Source organism: Silurus aristotelis (genome assembly GCF_946808225.1).
Source record: "Silurus aristotelis genome assembly, chromosome: 1".
Lineage (NCBI taxonomy): Eukaryota > Metazoa > Chordata > Actinopteri > Siluriformes > Siluridae > Silurus > Silurus aristotelis.
The window spans coordinates 28,182,042-28,198,973 of record NC_139574.1 but is presented as its reverse complement, the minus strand read 5'-3'; the positions used below and the strand labels follow the sequence as shown (position 1 = coordinate 28,198,973).

The 16,932-nt window shown below is 36.7% G+C and overlaps 1 protein-coding gene and 2 long non-coding RNA genes across 3 annotated transcripts; 2 read left to right on the top strand and 1 right to left on the bottom strand.

The window, feature by feature from the left end:
- The first annotated feature begins 269 nt into the window (after window positions 1–269).
- On the top strand, window positions 270–1,508 carry LOC310733399. Its single transcript, XR_014535708.1, has 2 exons — window positions 270–400; window positions 603–1,508. It is a non-coding gene; the product is annotated as an uncharacterized lncRNA (long non-coding RNA).
- A 1,977-nt stretch (window positions 1,509–3,485) lies between these two features.
- LOC310732883 lies at window positions 3,486–5,261 on the top strand. Its single transcript, XR_014535569.1, has 2 exons — window positions 3,486–4,671; window positions 4,881–5,261. It is a non-coding gene; the product is annotated as an uncharacterized lncRNA (long non-coding RNA).
- Window positions 5,262–8,662: 3,401 nt separating this feature from the next.
- On the bottom strand, window positions 8,663–16,236 carry dscc1 (DNA replication and sister chromatid cohesion 1). Its single transcript, XM_083554490.1, has 9 exons — window positions 15,914–16,236; window positions 15,013–15,181; window positions 13,207–13,344; window positions 13,000–13,090; window positions 11,996–12,134; window positions 11,797–11,849; window positions 11,475–11,632; window positions 11,161–11,309; window positions 8,663–8,906 (listed from the first exon to the last, which is right to left on the bottom strand). The coding sequence occupies exons 1-9, from the start codon at window positions 16,081–16,083 to the stop codon at window positions 8,795–8,797; spliced, it is 1,179 nt and encodes a 392-aa protein (XP_083410616.1). The 5' UTR covers window positions 16,084–16,236; the 3' UTR covers window positions 8,663–8,794.
- Window positions 16,237–16,932: the final 696 nt, after the last annotated feature.

Sequence of the window (16,932 nt, the reverse complement as noted above, 5' to 3'; positions counted from 1 at the left end):
AAAGGTGCAGTGTACACAATTAATAATAATTTAGAAACATTCTATACTATGGCACATTTTTTTTTTTTTTTTCCAGATTTTATTAGAATGTCCTTAATAATCTTCACTTCACGGGTTTCACAATTAAGTCTATGCTTCACATCTTACTCCCAACTACACATTAATACAGCACAAGCAACACTTCAGTTATTCAGTCAATGCTACAGTTTATTCATTAAAAGCAAACACTGTACTTCGATAAGAGGAACCCGCCCTTTAGATAATACCTAAAGTAGTCCACAGTATTTTGAATTAGAAAGTAAAAGGAGCAAAGTGGTCAAACGAATCTCAGAGGACATTATCGGTCAGTCAGCAAAGCTATTAAAAAGGAGCTGCTTCATCTACATCTCATTCTACTCTGGTAATGTACATCTTGCTTCATTATTTTTTTTACTGAAAATTCTATTTGTAAAATGCTATTCAAAAACCAGACATTAGAGCTGAAAGTAATGTACTGTTGTAAAATCTTCAAATAAATGTATAAACAAAATAAAACAAATAAATGGAGAAATAAAGGAAATTCAGTAAAGAAATTAAATTTAGTTATTTATTCTATTTTTCAGAATTCAGACCCACAATGCATTTCTACATGCTTTTGGTTCTTTTCTTTGGGGCACTTCTTGCTAATGAATTGGCTACCGTCTCTTCAGATTTTCCCTGCATGCATTCGAACAGGACTGATGCATACAACAAATTCCTGTATAAGCATGTGAATTTAGATGCCCCACAATCCCTTGACCCAAACCAGTGGCAAGCTTTTATTACAAAAATAAATACATGTGATCGCCCAGTTCAGTCCTTTATCCCGTACAACCAGAAACAACCAGTGGACGAAATCTGCTCTCCTTCAGGAGGTAAAACATTCAGTAACCAAAGTGACCTGTGTGTCAGCAAACAGGAATTCACCTTCACTACTGTGTACGTGGACAAAAACTGCACTGTAAAAAAAATCATCCCAGAGAAGAAGTATCTTCTACTGGCTTGTAATGAGATCCAGAATCACTGCCTTCCAGTGCATTTTGAACCTATTAAAAATAATTCCGGACCAGACAACAATATGCCAGACTGCAAAAATCCAAATTCTCAGAACCAGGCAAACTCTGTACACCTTCATCTCAGCCTTCTCACCCTCTCACTGCTGTCAACAGCCTCAGCCTATTTTATGTGACCATGAGAATATTGTTTACCTTGGTGTAATCTAAAGGATTTAGACAAAAACAAAAAGAGCTCCATGCAAATGTAACAGTAATACAAGCTTCAGTGTAATCAAATATGAGTTTGTGCATGAATGATTGAATGCTGTTGGTGCATGTTTTTTAAAACATGCACCAACAAATGTGTAATTGCAATTGCAATTACACCAAAATGTGTAATTGAAATACCTTGTGCTGAACTTTGAAGCCACAGCACTGTATTAACTCCTGCTTGTTAACACTTAAATGAATAATAATAAATCAGTTAATACTGCATGCAGTCAACTGTCTTTTCGTTACTTTCGTTAATACTTGTGCAAGCAAACAAACTTATACAATATACTACACTACACTATATTATACTTAATACATATTATTAAATATCTTTTGGCAAGAACATTGCACTATGTTACAGTAAATAAAAGCAAAAACAACGAGGAAAGGGTATTTATAATCTTACTGTCAGAGTCTGGATATTTTGGGTTATTTGTTTTGCTTTGGCCACCAGATGCCGCCACTGGGCCCTTATCCCTTACTCCCTTATCCCCTACTCCCTAGCCACTAACTGTTTACTGTCTATCACCTGCTCATTGTTAATTTTGTGTATTTAAGTTACCCCTTTTGCCTTGGTCCTTGTTGATTCATTATGTTTGAGAGTTTGTATGTAGGCCAAGTAAGTTTCTGTGAGTTTGAGCTTTCAGCAGACCTGACAGACTACAGTATATCAAACACTGAGACATTATTAAATTATGCAGTTCGAAACTGTAGGTTATTTGTTAGCCAAATTATGTTTAGATATATAAAATATACAGTAATGTGTGTAGCAAAATGTGCAAAAATGTAAGTAGTAGTATAGATTTAATGCCATTTCAGCATATGAGGGATTCTACATGGCGAAAACTAAGTTACAAAAGTACAAGAATTACATAGTTTAAACAAATACAATAAAAACTGAAATCAAACAGAAAGAATACAGAATAAAATGTTTTATATCAACATATGATATAATGATACCATTATTTTGATATTACAGTACAATTTGTTATAATAATTTTTCATCAGCTATTTGTGGTAGTCCTCTGTGAAATTACATTATAAAATCTTTTCAAAGAAATGCACTGAACTTTATTAAAAATTACTGTATATTACCCAATAATCAAGAAATACCAATATTAGGATAGTTTAAGTTGATCAAAACACTTAATGCTTAGGCAACTTAAAAAAAAAACATACAAAGCTCTTATTTGCCATTTAACAGTACCACATTTGCTTTTACTTGTATCTGATATTTTTTGGGATGTATATGGGATTTACATGCACTGGGATTTTCCACTGTTTATTTTACACTTCTTGTCTGTGTCCATTTACAATTTAGGGGACAATCCCCCTAAAGAAGTCATTCTAAAAAGTATTTTAAAAAAACAGTTTTTAAAATAAATGGTAGAAAATTATTTATTTATTTTTAAACATTTTTTATTTCCATTCTAAAAAGCCAGTTTTCATCGGTGGATGTGAAAAAATGATGTAAATTTAGCAGGAAATGTACAAATAATAGTGATCTAGCTATAACAGCAGTCTTATTCAGATTCTTTACCCTTTCATTGAGCAATCATAAACACATTCTTTGCCCATACTGTGCCTGAATTGATATGTTTTAAAGCAACATCATACTAGCAGTAGTCAGGTTATAATGACTAGCTCTACAGCTGAATCACATCCATGCCAATATTTACAACTTTACAATTTTACAAATTAGAGTCAGTAGATATTATTTAGTTGGGCGTAACCAATGTCTTTATATAAGGCGTAACCAACTGGTCATTTGAAGGATGTTACTGCAATAGCAGTGGTAAAAAAAGCCACAGTGTTGCAACTCAGTAGATATGATCTACATTGTTATTAAAATGAAACCTCTGCTAAGAATATAATAGGGGAAGTGAAGTAAGTGTTACAAGTGTTGTTTTGTCCACAAGAAAATGAGAGCAGATTCTCCAGAGTATTAAGAAAAATGTATAAAATAAGAATGAAGCTGTACCTGAAGGAGGATGGTTGTGCACTGTTTTTACACCACTTTATTTTTTTTAATAAAGTTTATTTTCCATAAATGTCAATTGTCTTTTCAAGGTAGTGGAAACTGTTTTAAATAATTCTGTAACTCTTAAGTTTTACAAGTGGGTGTGAAACATTTGTGGCTTAGTGTAGACTAACATGGTTTGAATACTATTAGCACTGTTTCAAATAATATTGTAGAATGCCCTTAATAATCATGACTTGTTTCTGAATTAATTCTATGCTTCAAATCTTACATTTTACACAGAAACGCTTTAGCTTATTTAACTTCAGATAAAAGGAAATATATACAGTATAAGGCCAATATTTAAGGAAGATTCTGGAACATGCTGGTCTGCGCAATTTGTACAAGGACTGGATTCCTGTATTTGTGTTAAGTGAAACAGATATTGTTATTGTTATAAAACCTCTAATATAAACAATGACTATATTTGTGGTAATCTTGTTTATCTCCCGGTGTGTTCACATCTCCGTTATGGCAACTGCGAGCCCATCCAGTTGCACGCTGGTGGGGAAAGATCCCTCACGACCATGTGCATGCAGGTCTATGATTTCATTCAAAGACTCTCATCCCCTGTGCATAGCGTGTTTGGGAGTTAGACAAGCACAGGCTGTGCTCGCTGACCCCGAGTGCTGCCCACATTGCTCTCGTTTCCTGTTAAGGGTTCTAGAGGACCGAATGCGATCCGCGGCCGCAAATAAAGGAGACCTATTTCTCTCTCTGCTGCCCACGGAGGGGGACAAGGATGCTTCTCCAGCATGGTGTGGTGTGGGAAGGTATATAGATGGAGTGTCTCCTGACCTTACTCTGCTCTTTGATTTAAACCCTTGATAGGGGACAAGGAAGAGGAGGAAGATGATGAGGTTGCTCGTCCTTTGGAGGAAGATTTGGAGGAAGACAAGTAGAATGCTATCCTCCCTCCCGATCTTCTTTCCAGGCCTGGAAGTGCTATGTGCCCTTCCCCCATGCCCCGTTAAGATGTGTAGGAGAGCAGCCAAAAAGCTCTCTATCGACTGGCTATCTCAACAAGTGCACCATGATGCTGAAAGGGATTTATATGATGGGAAGAGGCTGTTAAGCAGCTGATTCCACCCATCCCTGCACGTCGCAGAAATGCGGTGTTTTTGGGACAAACCCTTTTCACATAGAGTTTACACTTTAGTTATTCAGTAAAAGCTACAGTTTATTCGTTAAAAGCAAACACTGTAAGAGGAACCCACCCTTTAGTAAATACCAGAAGTAGTCCACAGTATTTTGAAATAGAAAGTAAAAGGAGCAAAGTGGTCAAACGAATCTCAGAGGACATTAGCGGTCAGTCAGCAAAGCTATTAAAAAGGAGCTGCTTCATCTACATCTCATTCTACTCTGGTAATGTACATCTTGCTTCATTATTTATTTATTTTTTTTTACAAATTCTATTTGTAAAATGCTATTTAAAAACCAGACATTACAGCTGAAAGTAATGTACTGTCATAAAATCTTCAAATAAATGAATATACAAAATAAAACAGTTAAATGGAAGAATAAAGGAAATTCAGGAAAGGAAATTTAATTCAGTTATTTATTCTATTTTTTAGAGGAAAGACCCACAATGCATTTCTACATTCTTTTGGTTCTTTTCTTTGGGGCACTTCCTGCTAATGAATTGGCTACCGTCTCTTCAGATTTCCCCTGCATGCATTCGGGCAGGACTGATGCATACAACAAATTCCTGTATAAGCATGTGAATTCAGATGCTCCACAATCCCTTGACCAAAACCAGTGGCAAGCTTTTATTCGAAAAATAAATACATGTGATCGCCCAGTTCAGTCCTTTATCCCGTACAACCAGAAACAACAAGTGGACGAAATCTGCTCTCCTTCAGGAGGTAAAACATTTAGTAACCAACGTGACCTGTGTGTCAGCAAACAGGAATTCACCTTCACTACTGTGTACGTGGACAACAACTGTATTGTAACAGGAGTCATCCCAGAGAAGAAGTATCTTCTACTGGCTTGTAATGAGATCCAGAATCACTGCCTTCCAGTGCATTTTGAACCTAATAAAAATAATTCCGGACCAGACAACAATATGCCAGACTGCAAAAATCCAAATTCTCAGAACCAGGCAAACTCTGTACACCTTCATCTCAGCCTTCTCACCCTCTCACTGCTGTCAACAGCCTCAGCCTATTTTATGTGACCATGAGAATATTGTTTACCTTGGTGTAATCTAAAGGATTTAGACAAAAACAAAAAGAGCTCCATGCAAATGTAACAGTAATACAAGCTTCAGTGTAATCAAATATGAGTTTGTGCATGAATGATTGAATTCTATTAGTGCATGTTTTTTAATTATTGTGTAATCGAGATACCTTGTGCTGAACTTTAAAGCCACAGCACTGTATTAACTCTTGCTTGTTAACACTTATGTTTGTTAACTTGCTTGTTGCTTGTTAACAATAATAATAAATCAGTTAATACTGCATGCAGTCAACTGTCTTTTCCTTACTTTCGTTAATACTTGTGCAAGCAAACTAAGTTGATCAAAACACTTAATGCTTATGCAACATTAAAAAAAAAAGCATACAAAGCTCTTATTTGCCATTTAACAGTACCGCATTTGCTTTTACTTGTATCTGATATTTCTTTGGGATGTATATCCCTGCAGGGATATTAGAATTCGACAATGTATTCTACAACAGTTCAATTCTACAACATTAATTTGATTGGATGATTAACAATCTAAGATTATTTCAATTTACTATTACAATTTACTAAGAGCACTGGGATTTTCCACTGTTTATTTTACACTTCTTGTCTGTGTCCATTTACAATTTAGGGGACAATCCCCCTAAAGAAGTCATTCTAAAAAGTATTTTAAAAAAACAGTTTTTAAAATAAATGGTAGAAAATTATTTATTTATTTTTAAACATTTTTTATTTCCATTCTAAAAAGCCAGTTTTCATCGGTGGATGTGAAAAAATGATGTAAATTTAGCAGGAAATGTACAAATAATAGTGATCTAGCTATAACAGCAGTCTTATTCAGATTCTTTACCCTTTCATTGAGCAATCATAAACAAATTCTTTGCCCATACTGTGCCTGAATTGATATGTTTTAAAGCAACATCATACTAGCAGTAGTCAGGTTATAATGACTAGCTCTACAGCTGAATCACATCCATGCCAATATTTACAACTTTACAATTTTACAAATTAGAGTCAGTAGATATTATTTAGTTGGGCGTAACCAATGTCTTTATATAAGGCGTAACCAACTGGTCATTTGAAGGATGTTACTGCAATAGCAGTGGTAAAAAAAGCCACAGTGTTGCAACTCAGTAGATATGATCTACATTGTTATTAAAATGAAACCTCTGCTAAGAATATAATAGGGGAAGTGAAGTAAGTGTTACAGAGTCTACAAGAAAATGAGAGCAGATTCTCCAGAGTATTAAGAAAAATGTATAAAATAAGAATGAAGCTGTACCTGAAGGAGGATGGTTGTGCACTGAATTTACACCACTTTATTTTTTTTAATAAAGTTTATTTTCCATAAATGTCAATTGTCTTTTCAAGGAAGTGGAAACTGTTCTAAATAATTCTGTAACTCTTAAGTTTTACAAGTGGGTGTGAAACATTTGTGGCTTAGTGTAGACTAACATGGTTTGAATACTATTAGCACTGTTTCAAATAATATTGTAGAATGCCCTTAATAATCATGACTTGTTTCTGAATTAATTCTATGCTTCAAATCTTACATTTTACACAGAAACAGGGGCTGGCCCGTGAGTGGTTGAATTTAGGTGTCACATATTTGCTTCCGAGGGTGATTGAGACTTTTCAGAATGCAATAGCAGCTTCGACATGCTCTGTATATGAGAGGAAATATATTTGAAGTATATTTGAGATATGGTGCACGCAAAGGCAGATTGTCCCTTTTCACTGTTCTGTGGCAGAGGTGTTATGCTTTTTGCAAGAACAGATTAGATAAGAGCAGGGTGTTTTCAACCATTAAATTTGACCTCGCCTTTGTTTCTGACTGTCACGTAGGGATTGATGGAAATACTATTGGTCATCACCCGCTTGTGGCGCCTGAACACGTTTTTAAAGCCGCTGATGCCGCTTTGGGATCTGTCTCTGGTATTTAGCCTCCTTTTGAGCCGATTGGAAAGTGGATTTGCTGTTTTTTCATCTGCCTCATTTTTCCTTAAACCGAGGAGGAGCGGCTTTACTGTTTGTGCCCTGTCCGTGTGTTACGTCACTATGTGGACAGGACGAAGGAATTGAGATGGAGTAATCAGCTATTTGTTTCATAGGCTGATTCTGTCATGTATTAGGATTTCTGTGGTTGTTACCAGTGTCCGTCGTTAGAGGGTGCTGGATCAGAGGAGAACAAGTTATATTCGGAAAAAAAAATTAGAAGTAAAAGGTGCTTGGAAAATGCACAGGTGTGTGTCAATATTTTAATTTAGGCAGAGATGTTACAGATTCTTGCAAAGGAAGACCTGTTTTCCCAGCAGCACCTGTCCCACTGGCTAGTGGAATCTATTATATTGGGTTATAATAGCATGGGTCTTAACCCTCCAGAAGGGCTGAGGGCTCATAGTACCCGAGGCCTGGCCACCTCATGGGCACTGTTTAAGTTCAAATTTAAATTAAGTTAAATTCAGGACATTTGTGCAGCAGCATGCTGGGCTTCGCCACACACTCGTTGGCTCATTCCGTCCTGAGTGTGTATTTAAAAAAAAAAAACAAAGGAGATGATGAAAACATTGTAACAGGAATGGTTTAATTTCTCACACGTCTCCGGTCTCTCTTCGGTGAAGGGTGGAAAGCTTGTTTTAATTTTTATCACACATCACTGAGTTGGTTGACACGCCTGCCTCAGACAGCATACTGAACTGATATGTTGAGAATAAGGCAGGGACCATCAGCAGTGGTGTATACAGGAAGGCCGGACTCCTAGCATCACTGTTCTGATTGGTCTGTTAACCAACAGACGTGGTGTGATTGGTGCTTCCAGGATTGGTCATGCCTGCGGCAATTCCCATAGTGAGATACCTCACTCCTGTTATCAGAGAACCGGGGTTACGAAGGTAACCTAAATAACTTTTTGGAAGGTGTGTGCGCCATTACATCTGGCGTAAAAGTAATAAAAACATTCATTTAAAAACTGATGTGTTCACTTGTGTTATCTTTTACTAATATTTAAATTAGTTTGATCTGAAGAAACATTATATATACACACACACACACACGCGCACACACACACACACACACACGCACACACACACACACACACACACACACACACACACACACACACACACTTGTGAGCAAAACAAACATATACAATACACAATAAAACACTAAATGTTTCATCATACATTTTATTAATTGTAAACAAATTGTTGATACATTACATGTAAAAGCAGAAACACAGTGAGAACATACATTTTACAATATAAATTTTTACTATACTCCAAGTCTTGCGCAATAAAAAGTGTCATGTTGCAATTGGTCTTCTTGAGTTATACACCTTTGTCCCGTTCTGCATGGAGGAGCGTGCATGTTTAGTCAGCAATGCGCCAGTTGTCTGCTTCTCTCCACACAGATCTCTGTTGGAGCAAACAATCAAGAATTACACAAGGTCAATCTTCTTCAAGGCAATGGATTGAACTTTATTGGAAATTACTGTATATTACCCAATAAACAAGAAATATTATTAGGACAAAAATTTATCAAAACACATAACGCTTAGGCAACATTACAACTTTATCCTGAGAGTTATTTGTGAACCTACATGTTTAGATCATAGTCAAAATGCTGAATATGCAGAAATATGTGCAGAAATGCATACCAAGCTCTTATTCTCTATTTAACAGTACCACATTTGCTTTTACTGGTATCTGATCCAAGTTTATTCACTGTTTATATTTCACTGCTGTGTTCAACATTTAAACTTCCAATTTTGGTGACAATCCCATTAAAGAAGGTTTTACAAGAAGGACTAAGAAGAAGGCAACATTATCAGTGGACGTAAAAATTATGTAAGTTTAGCAGGAAATTTACAAATAATATTTAGCTAGCTATAACGGCAGCTATAACCTACATTTGATAGTACAGATCAACTACAAATTAAATATCAGTCATGAATACAAGAGTTTCTCCAAGATGCTAAGATAAATTGCAACACATACATACATACATTCATACACACACACACACACACACACATATATACATACATATACATACATATATATACACACATATACACAAACACACACACACACACACACACACACACATATATATATTAGGGATGCACCGAATATTCGGCCACCGAAATTTTTCGGTTTTCGGCCGAAAGACTTTGATCACCGAAAAAACACGGCCAAAACAGTTTGTTGTGATAACGCAAACAGAAACCACGCCCTGCACGTGCATGTCTGAAGCAACATGTATGCGGTGTGGACGTATTTCAGTATATCTGAGAAAGACCCACGGATAGCGATTTGCAAAACATGTAATGCCGAAAGTTCGTCTGCAAAGACCTTTTCCACGTCGGGTTTAATTTATCATCTGAAATCCAAACATCCGATCGCTATACTGAATATGAGAGAAACGCGGCACAGAAAAGCAAAACCCCTCCGAGCATGCGCACTCCGTCTGTGGCGGACGTTTTTGAAAAGGCAGGAAGTTTCCCAGTGATAGTGTTGTATTGTATCTTTAAGCAGTTGCACTTGTTCTGAATGCACTTTGTTTTTATGAAAGAACATATTTAATTTTACAACCTTTCAGCAGGCCAGAGGGCCTGTACATTATTATTTAATGTACACGAGTGCATTTAAGTTAAACATTTAAGTTAGAATTTTAATTAATTTTATCCTGTGCATTGTTGCAATTTATGAATATAAATAAATATTTTCATAATTTGTAATTGATTTATTCTTTGAAACTTTAATATTAATTGATGCAATTAAAATGCCTCGATTTTAGTAAGGTTAGTACACAGTCATAGCCATAAATGCAATGGTAATAATAATTGGCATAATTTCTTTCGGTGTTTCAGTTTTCGGCCTTGCTTTCCTCTTTTTCGGTTTTCGGTTTCGGCCAAGAATTTTCATTTCGGTGCATCCCTAATATATATACATATATACATACAGTACAGACCAAAAGTTTGGACACACCTTCTCATAAAGAGTTTTCTTTATTTTCATGACTATGAAAATTGTAGAGTCACACTGAAGGCATCAAGGGCTATTTGACCAAGAAGGAGAGGGTGGGGTGCTGCGCCAGATGACCTGGCCTCCACAGTCACCGGACCTGAACCCAATCGAGATGGTTTAGGGGTGAGCTGGACCGCAGAGTGAAGGCAAAAGGGCCAACAAGTACCAAGCATCTCTCAGGGGAACTCCTTCAAGACTGTTGGAAGACCATTTCAGGTGACTACCTCTTGAAGCTCATCAAGAGAATGCCAAGAGTGTGCAAAGCAGTAATCAAAACCTAGAATATGACATTTTTCAGTTGTTTCACACTTTTTTGTTATGTATATAATTCCATATATAATTCCACATGTGTTAATTCATAGTTTTGATGCCTTCAGTGTGAATCTACAATTTTCATAGTCATGAAAATAAAGAAAACTCTTTGAATGAGAAGGTGTGTCCAAACTTTTGGTCTGTGCTGTATATACTCCCGTTAGGGGTCGCCACAGCGGATCATCCGTATTCTTTATCCCTATGTTTTTACACTATACATGTGTGTGTGTGTGTGTGTACCCCAGCACCTTTGGGGTAGAGAGGGTTAAGGGCCTTGCTCATATATATATGTATATGATATCAGATATACAAACAGAATGCTTTTCACCGTATGTAGGGTTCTATGTCCTGCTGTGTCCACTTCTCCCTCATAGCAAAGAGTGCGTTAAATCGCTCGATTGTATCCTCAGGCAGGTCCTCTACTCGCAACAGTGCAATGGTCTCTGGCCTCGAGCTACAGTCCACCAGAGCTAAGCCCTAAGCAGCACACACACACACACACACACACACACACACACACACACACACACACACACACACATACACACACACACACAACAGCATATACACACGCCACACTATAACTCTTATATTGGATGTTACACAAGATGCTGCCAAATGTGTGCCTGTGGATCCCCTTACGCTGAGCTGGTCCAGTCTTGTGCTCATGCCCTCAGGAACACTTTGCTGCCACACTTCTTGAAACTCAGACAGGTTGAACTTCACCGCGTTCTGCAGCAACATCAGAGCCATGGCCCTGCACACTTTATCCTCATCTAGAGCATACATCACCTCTCCAACTAAGCAAAAAAAAAAAAAAAAAAAAAAAAAAAAAAAAAAAAAAAAAACAGAGTGAGTGTTCAAGAGGGACAATCAATAATTTTCACAAGATCATCACTTTAATGTTTAAAATGCTTAAATGATAGTTTATGACTTTTCAACATTGTCTATCATAAATACTGACCTTCAGTGTTATACTGCCTTCCATAACTGTTGAGACAGTGCTCTATCATTGCTCTGAAAATGCAGTAGTATGGTCAGTTTACATACCTTTAAATTATTAACAAATTACACAAGCGTTATTACTTTTATATTAGATTTTAGATTATTTAAAATATTAAGACACATTTATGTTGCACCCTGTGAACATTAGTTGTACTCACTTAGGCTCTAAAGGTGCCAGCTCCTCTAGACACACATTAAGAGGCACTTTACTAAAAGACCATGATTCTGAATCCACCAGCTGAGTCACATGACCAAGGAGCTTCAGCTCGTAATCAAAATCCAAAAGCCGCCAGTATCCTGGAGAACAGAGTAAAACAGGCAGAAACATAATTGAAAGTGCTCAGAGTGCTCAAATTTTCTGTAACGTTAGGGCTGAAAACATTGAAAACACTTGTACAAAAGTCTATATTTTTCATGATTTGTAATAAAAAGAACATCTGCATTAACTGTAAGTAAAAGAAATACATTAAATCAGACACTTCCTTACAGTTCCACTTAAAAAAATAAATACATTCATAAATACAATCAGGCAAATGTTATCATGATAAGTTTCAAGTTTCAAATGTATTTGCCATAACAAATAAACTTGAAATTTCTGATAACATTCGTCTGATTATGTTAATGTACAGATGTAAGTGACAGTTTGTACAATAAAATTCTTTAACATTAAACAGTGAAGAAAAGAAGAAATAAAGGAAAAAATAGTAAGATATAGAGGCATAAAGTATTTTCAAGTGTGAGCAGAAAGTGTGTGTGTCTATCTATCTATCTATCTATACTGTATATATGTAACATATGACACATATGAGCATGTAGGGCTGAAACTATTCCTTGAGTAACTTAATAAGATTTACAAAGAAACTTTGCTTTGTTTGTCCATTTCACTACACATGGCGCAGTGTGTTTCCCACGGACCATTATTACTGACGCACCACCTGCTAAACTCTGGCGTGCTCTGGACAGGTGCTGGACAGAAGATGTTGTAAAATAAAAAATGAAAATGGCCGAAACTATATTTAGATTTGCATTTTGTGCATTTTGTGACTCAGTGTACTTAAATAAATCCCTAATAAGCTAATCTTTAACACACCTTACAGTGGTTTTGTAAAACACTATTTTTGGTGTTAAGAATCTTTGAAAACACTGATGCAGCAGTACTAACCATCAATTTGACATGCATGAATTCCTTGAAGGTAGGCCACTATTTCCTCTTGGCTTCCCTGGATTCTTTCTAGAAGATCCTCCATAGTATACTGAAAAATAAATACAATATTCAAGCCTTTGTCCACATCACACCATCTCAATAGACACATGGAATAAATTCAGTGCTGTGTGTGTGTGTGTGTGAAGCAGTATGTCGGTCCTGTACTTTGATGAGTTCTGGAGACTCTTCCTGTGCACCAATCGGTGGTCCGTCATATGGGTTTTCCATAAGCAGCTTCTTAAGTTTCTTTAACTTTGGTCGTTGGCACCTCAGCTCCCAATAGCTGTTAGCATAACCCCATATCTGACAACAGAAACCTGGTATTATTATTATTTAGATTACCTTATTCCTTAAACCTTTTTTTTATTATTCAGACCAACATTTAAAGAGAGAATACAATCTGAGGGTGGCAGTACTACATCAGCACTGTGCCACCTCATTGCTCCACAATTCAAGCTTATATCAAGTTTCCAGTCTGTGTAGACATTTTTGTTTTCCTTTCCTGTGTGTGTGTGTGTGTGTGTGTGTGTGTGTGTGTGTGTGTGTGTGTGTGTGTGTGTGTGTGTGTGTGTGTGTGTGTGTGTGTGTGTGTGTGTGTGTGTGTGAACACAACCTGCAGTTTTTAAATGAAGGTTTTTATTATTGAGAAAAAACTAAATCTAAAACTACATGGCCCTGTGTTTGCCCCCCAAAACTAATAACTGGTTGGGCCGCCCTTAGCAGCAACAACTGCAATCAAGTGTTTGTGATAACTTGCAATGAGTCTGTTACAGCGCTGTGGAGGAATTTTGGTCCACTCATCTATGCAGAATTGTTGTAATTCAGCCACGCTGGAAGGTTTTCGAGCATGAATCGCCTTTTTAAGGTCATGCCACAGCATCCTAACAGGATTCAGGTCAGGACTTTGACTAGGCCAGTCCAAAGTCTTCATTTTGTTTATCTTCATCCATTCAGAGGTGGACTTGCTGGTGTGTTTTGGATTATTGTCCTGCTGCAGAACCCAAGTTCGCTTCAGCTTGAGGTTTACGAACAAATGGCCAGACATTCTTCTTTGGAATTTTTTGGTAAACAGCATAATTCATGGTTCCATTCATCACAGCAAGTCTTCCAGGTCCTGAAGCAGCAAAACAGCCCCAGACCATCACACTACCACCACCATATTTTACTGTTGGTATGATGTTATTTTTTTTAAATGCGGTGTTACTTTTACACCAGACGTAATGGAACACATACCTTCCAAAAAGTTAAACTTTTGTCTCATCAGTCCACAGAGTATTTTTCCAAAAGTCTTGGGGATCATCAGGATATTTTCTAGCAAAAGTGAGACGAGTCTTTATGTTCTTTTTGCTCAGCAGCGATTTTCATCTTGGAACGCTGCTAGGTAAGCCATTTTTGCCCAGTCTCTTTCTTATGGTGGAGTCATGAACACTGACCGTAACTAAGGCAAGTGAGGCCTGCAGTTCTTTGGATATTGTTGTAGGGTCTTTTGTGACCTCTTGGATGAGTCATTGCTGTGCTCTTGGGGTAATTGTGGTCGGCTGGCCACTCCTGGGAAGGGTCACCACTGTTCCATGTTTTTGCCATTTTGTGAATAAGGGCTCTCACTGTGGTTCACTGAAGTCCCAAAGCTTTAAAAATGGCTTTATAACCTTTTCCAGACTGATAGATCCCAATTAATTTTAATTACACACAATTAATATAGTGGCAGGTAATACACATAACCACACGCTCAATTGTCTTCACTCACCTCTATAACTTTCCACAACATGTCAATGCACAATTACAGAATTCAGAGAAATAACAAAGATCATAATATGACCCCAGTGATTGTTCATACTATAAGACCTTTTGCTCAATAAACCAATTTGGATGCATATCTTGCAATGTTATGAATTTGTATTTACACTGAAAAAGAGAGTAAACTGTTCCCTTGTATAAATGAACTAAGTCTTCAGAGCTAAACAGACTTACCTGGGCATGAATTAGTTTAGGATCTGATGCGCTGCCCGAGAGCTGATCTGGAGTCTTACATCCGGGGATAAACAGCAACAAATTGGACGTGTCTGCTATTTTCAAGTCATAAGTCTTGTCTTCAGTGCACAGGATTGCATGCTCGTCTTTGTCACCTCTGATTGTGAGACTGATGATAAAGAGGCACAGCAAAACAGTAAGTACATACTGTCAGTTTGCCATTTAAGGTTTAAACTTCACTATAAATTCTCAATATTCTTTTTTTTTTTACTCGTCGTTTGAATTGTATATATTTAATCAAATAGGTTGCCACAGTTTTTACATTTACCATAAGAACAAATGATTACCTCACTGCTGACTTTTTCAAAATACAGATTTTTTCCCCCTACACTCAACTTATAACATGATGAATATTAACAGTGCAACTAAAAGTGCACCTAGTTGAAGAAACGCCCATATATATATATATATATATATATGTGTGTATGCATGTATGCGTATGTATGCGTGTGTGTGTGTGTGTGTGTGTGTGTGTGTGTGAAAGAGAGAGAGACTTAAAAGGAAAAAAGAAAAATATTGAACCTATAATAATGTTTACGTGTTCTGGTCACGTGGTCTGCCTTGGCGGCCATATTGATTGCCATTCGTGACTGCAATAACAACAAATAAAACCAATTCATATTTTAAAAGTGAAACCGTATAAAATATATTATTAAATTTTTTGTTTTTTTCGAGTTCTTTATTGTCAAATTCCCCATAATATGGTCATTCTTGTTAATCATTGCTTTTGCTAGCTTTGCTTTATTTATGTACAGTAGCGCAGTTAGATAACTGTAATTGTCGCCAAACTCGAACTTTTATTTTAATTTTCGTTGTCACGCAACAAAACCAGAAGACGCACCTTTTTCCTGCTTCGATATGTTTACATAGTGTATCGTCCAGCTCCATGAGGCAGTAATCTCCGGAGGAGACATTGTGGCTGAAGGACAGGCAGTGTGTTACACAGTGCAGATCTTCTTCTTTCAGCTTCGCGATGTGCAGCGTGGCCTGAACCTCCTCGATTGTCCGCATCACGCCTTTTCTTCGTCCTCTAATGTCTTCTCGGTAATTTACTTACTAATTTGCTGCTGAATCGCGCTAATACGACTGTAGACACCAGAGCTAACCCCAATCTCCTGCAGCCTCAATTTTACTCAATTTTCCCGCAATATTCTGGCGGAAGAAGCATTTGACCAGGGTTGCCAGGTCTTTCCATTCATACTCCCTCAAATTTGTTTCTTCTTACACATTACGAGTGTGTTAATTGGAAATAAGCAAAGAAAATCCATAGAATTTCAACCCATTAATTCTAAAACTTTCCTAAAACAGTTCTTTCACCACAAAAAATCGAATAAAAAAAGGTAGTTTTTTATAATCTTATAATAGATTGAACATATTTTGTTTTATAAATTGCTGTCTGTTAGATATTTTATACTTATATTACTAAAATAATAGAATGATAATTGGAACTATAGTCAGATCTGCTTATTTTCTATCCAGATTTCATCAGCAGTGCATAATGAACAAAAAAGACAGTCTATAGAATAAAGAATGATTAAACCAATTTACTGATATATACACCGTGATTAATGCATTTGCCTTACTTATAATTAGCATTTAAAATAAAAGTATTGGCTCTACTTGTTTAATTATGTAAACTAAAACAGAACTTAATATTTGTACAAAAATGCATTTATTGCAACCTGAGTGGAGTTTATATGGTAAAAAACGTGATAACTGCAGACCTGGCAACACTTTAATGTGGCGTGACGCTTCTCTATATCATACACGCGCAATACGATGCTAAGCCAGTAGATGTCGCTGTAGCAGCAGGTTTTATCTCCCAGTGAGTGCTGAATCCCAAATACTCGCCTATGACTT

Bases quoted from the DNA above. Each gene is read 5' to 3' on its own strand.
- dscc1 (XM_083554490.1), bottom strand. From the start codon at position 16,083: ATGCGGACAATCGAGGAGGTTCAGGCCACGCTGCACATCGCGAAGCTG. The intron at 12,135-12,999 runs GTTAGTACTGCT...TCTGTTCTCCAG, and splicing joins TCATGCATGTCAAATTGATG to GATACTGGCGGCTTTTGGAT. The intron at 11,633-11,796 runs GTCAGTATTTAT...TTTTTTGCTTAG, and splicing joins AAGGCAGTATAACACTGAAG to TTGGAGAGGTGATGTATGCT.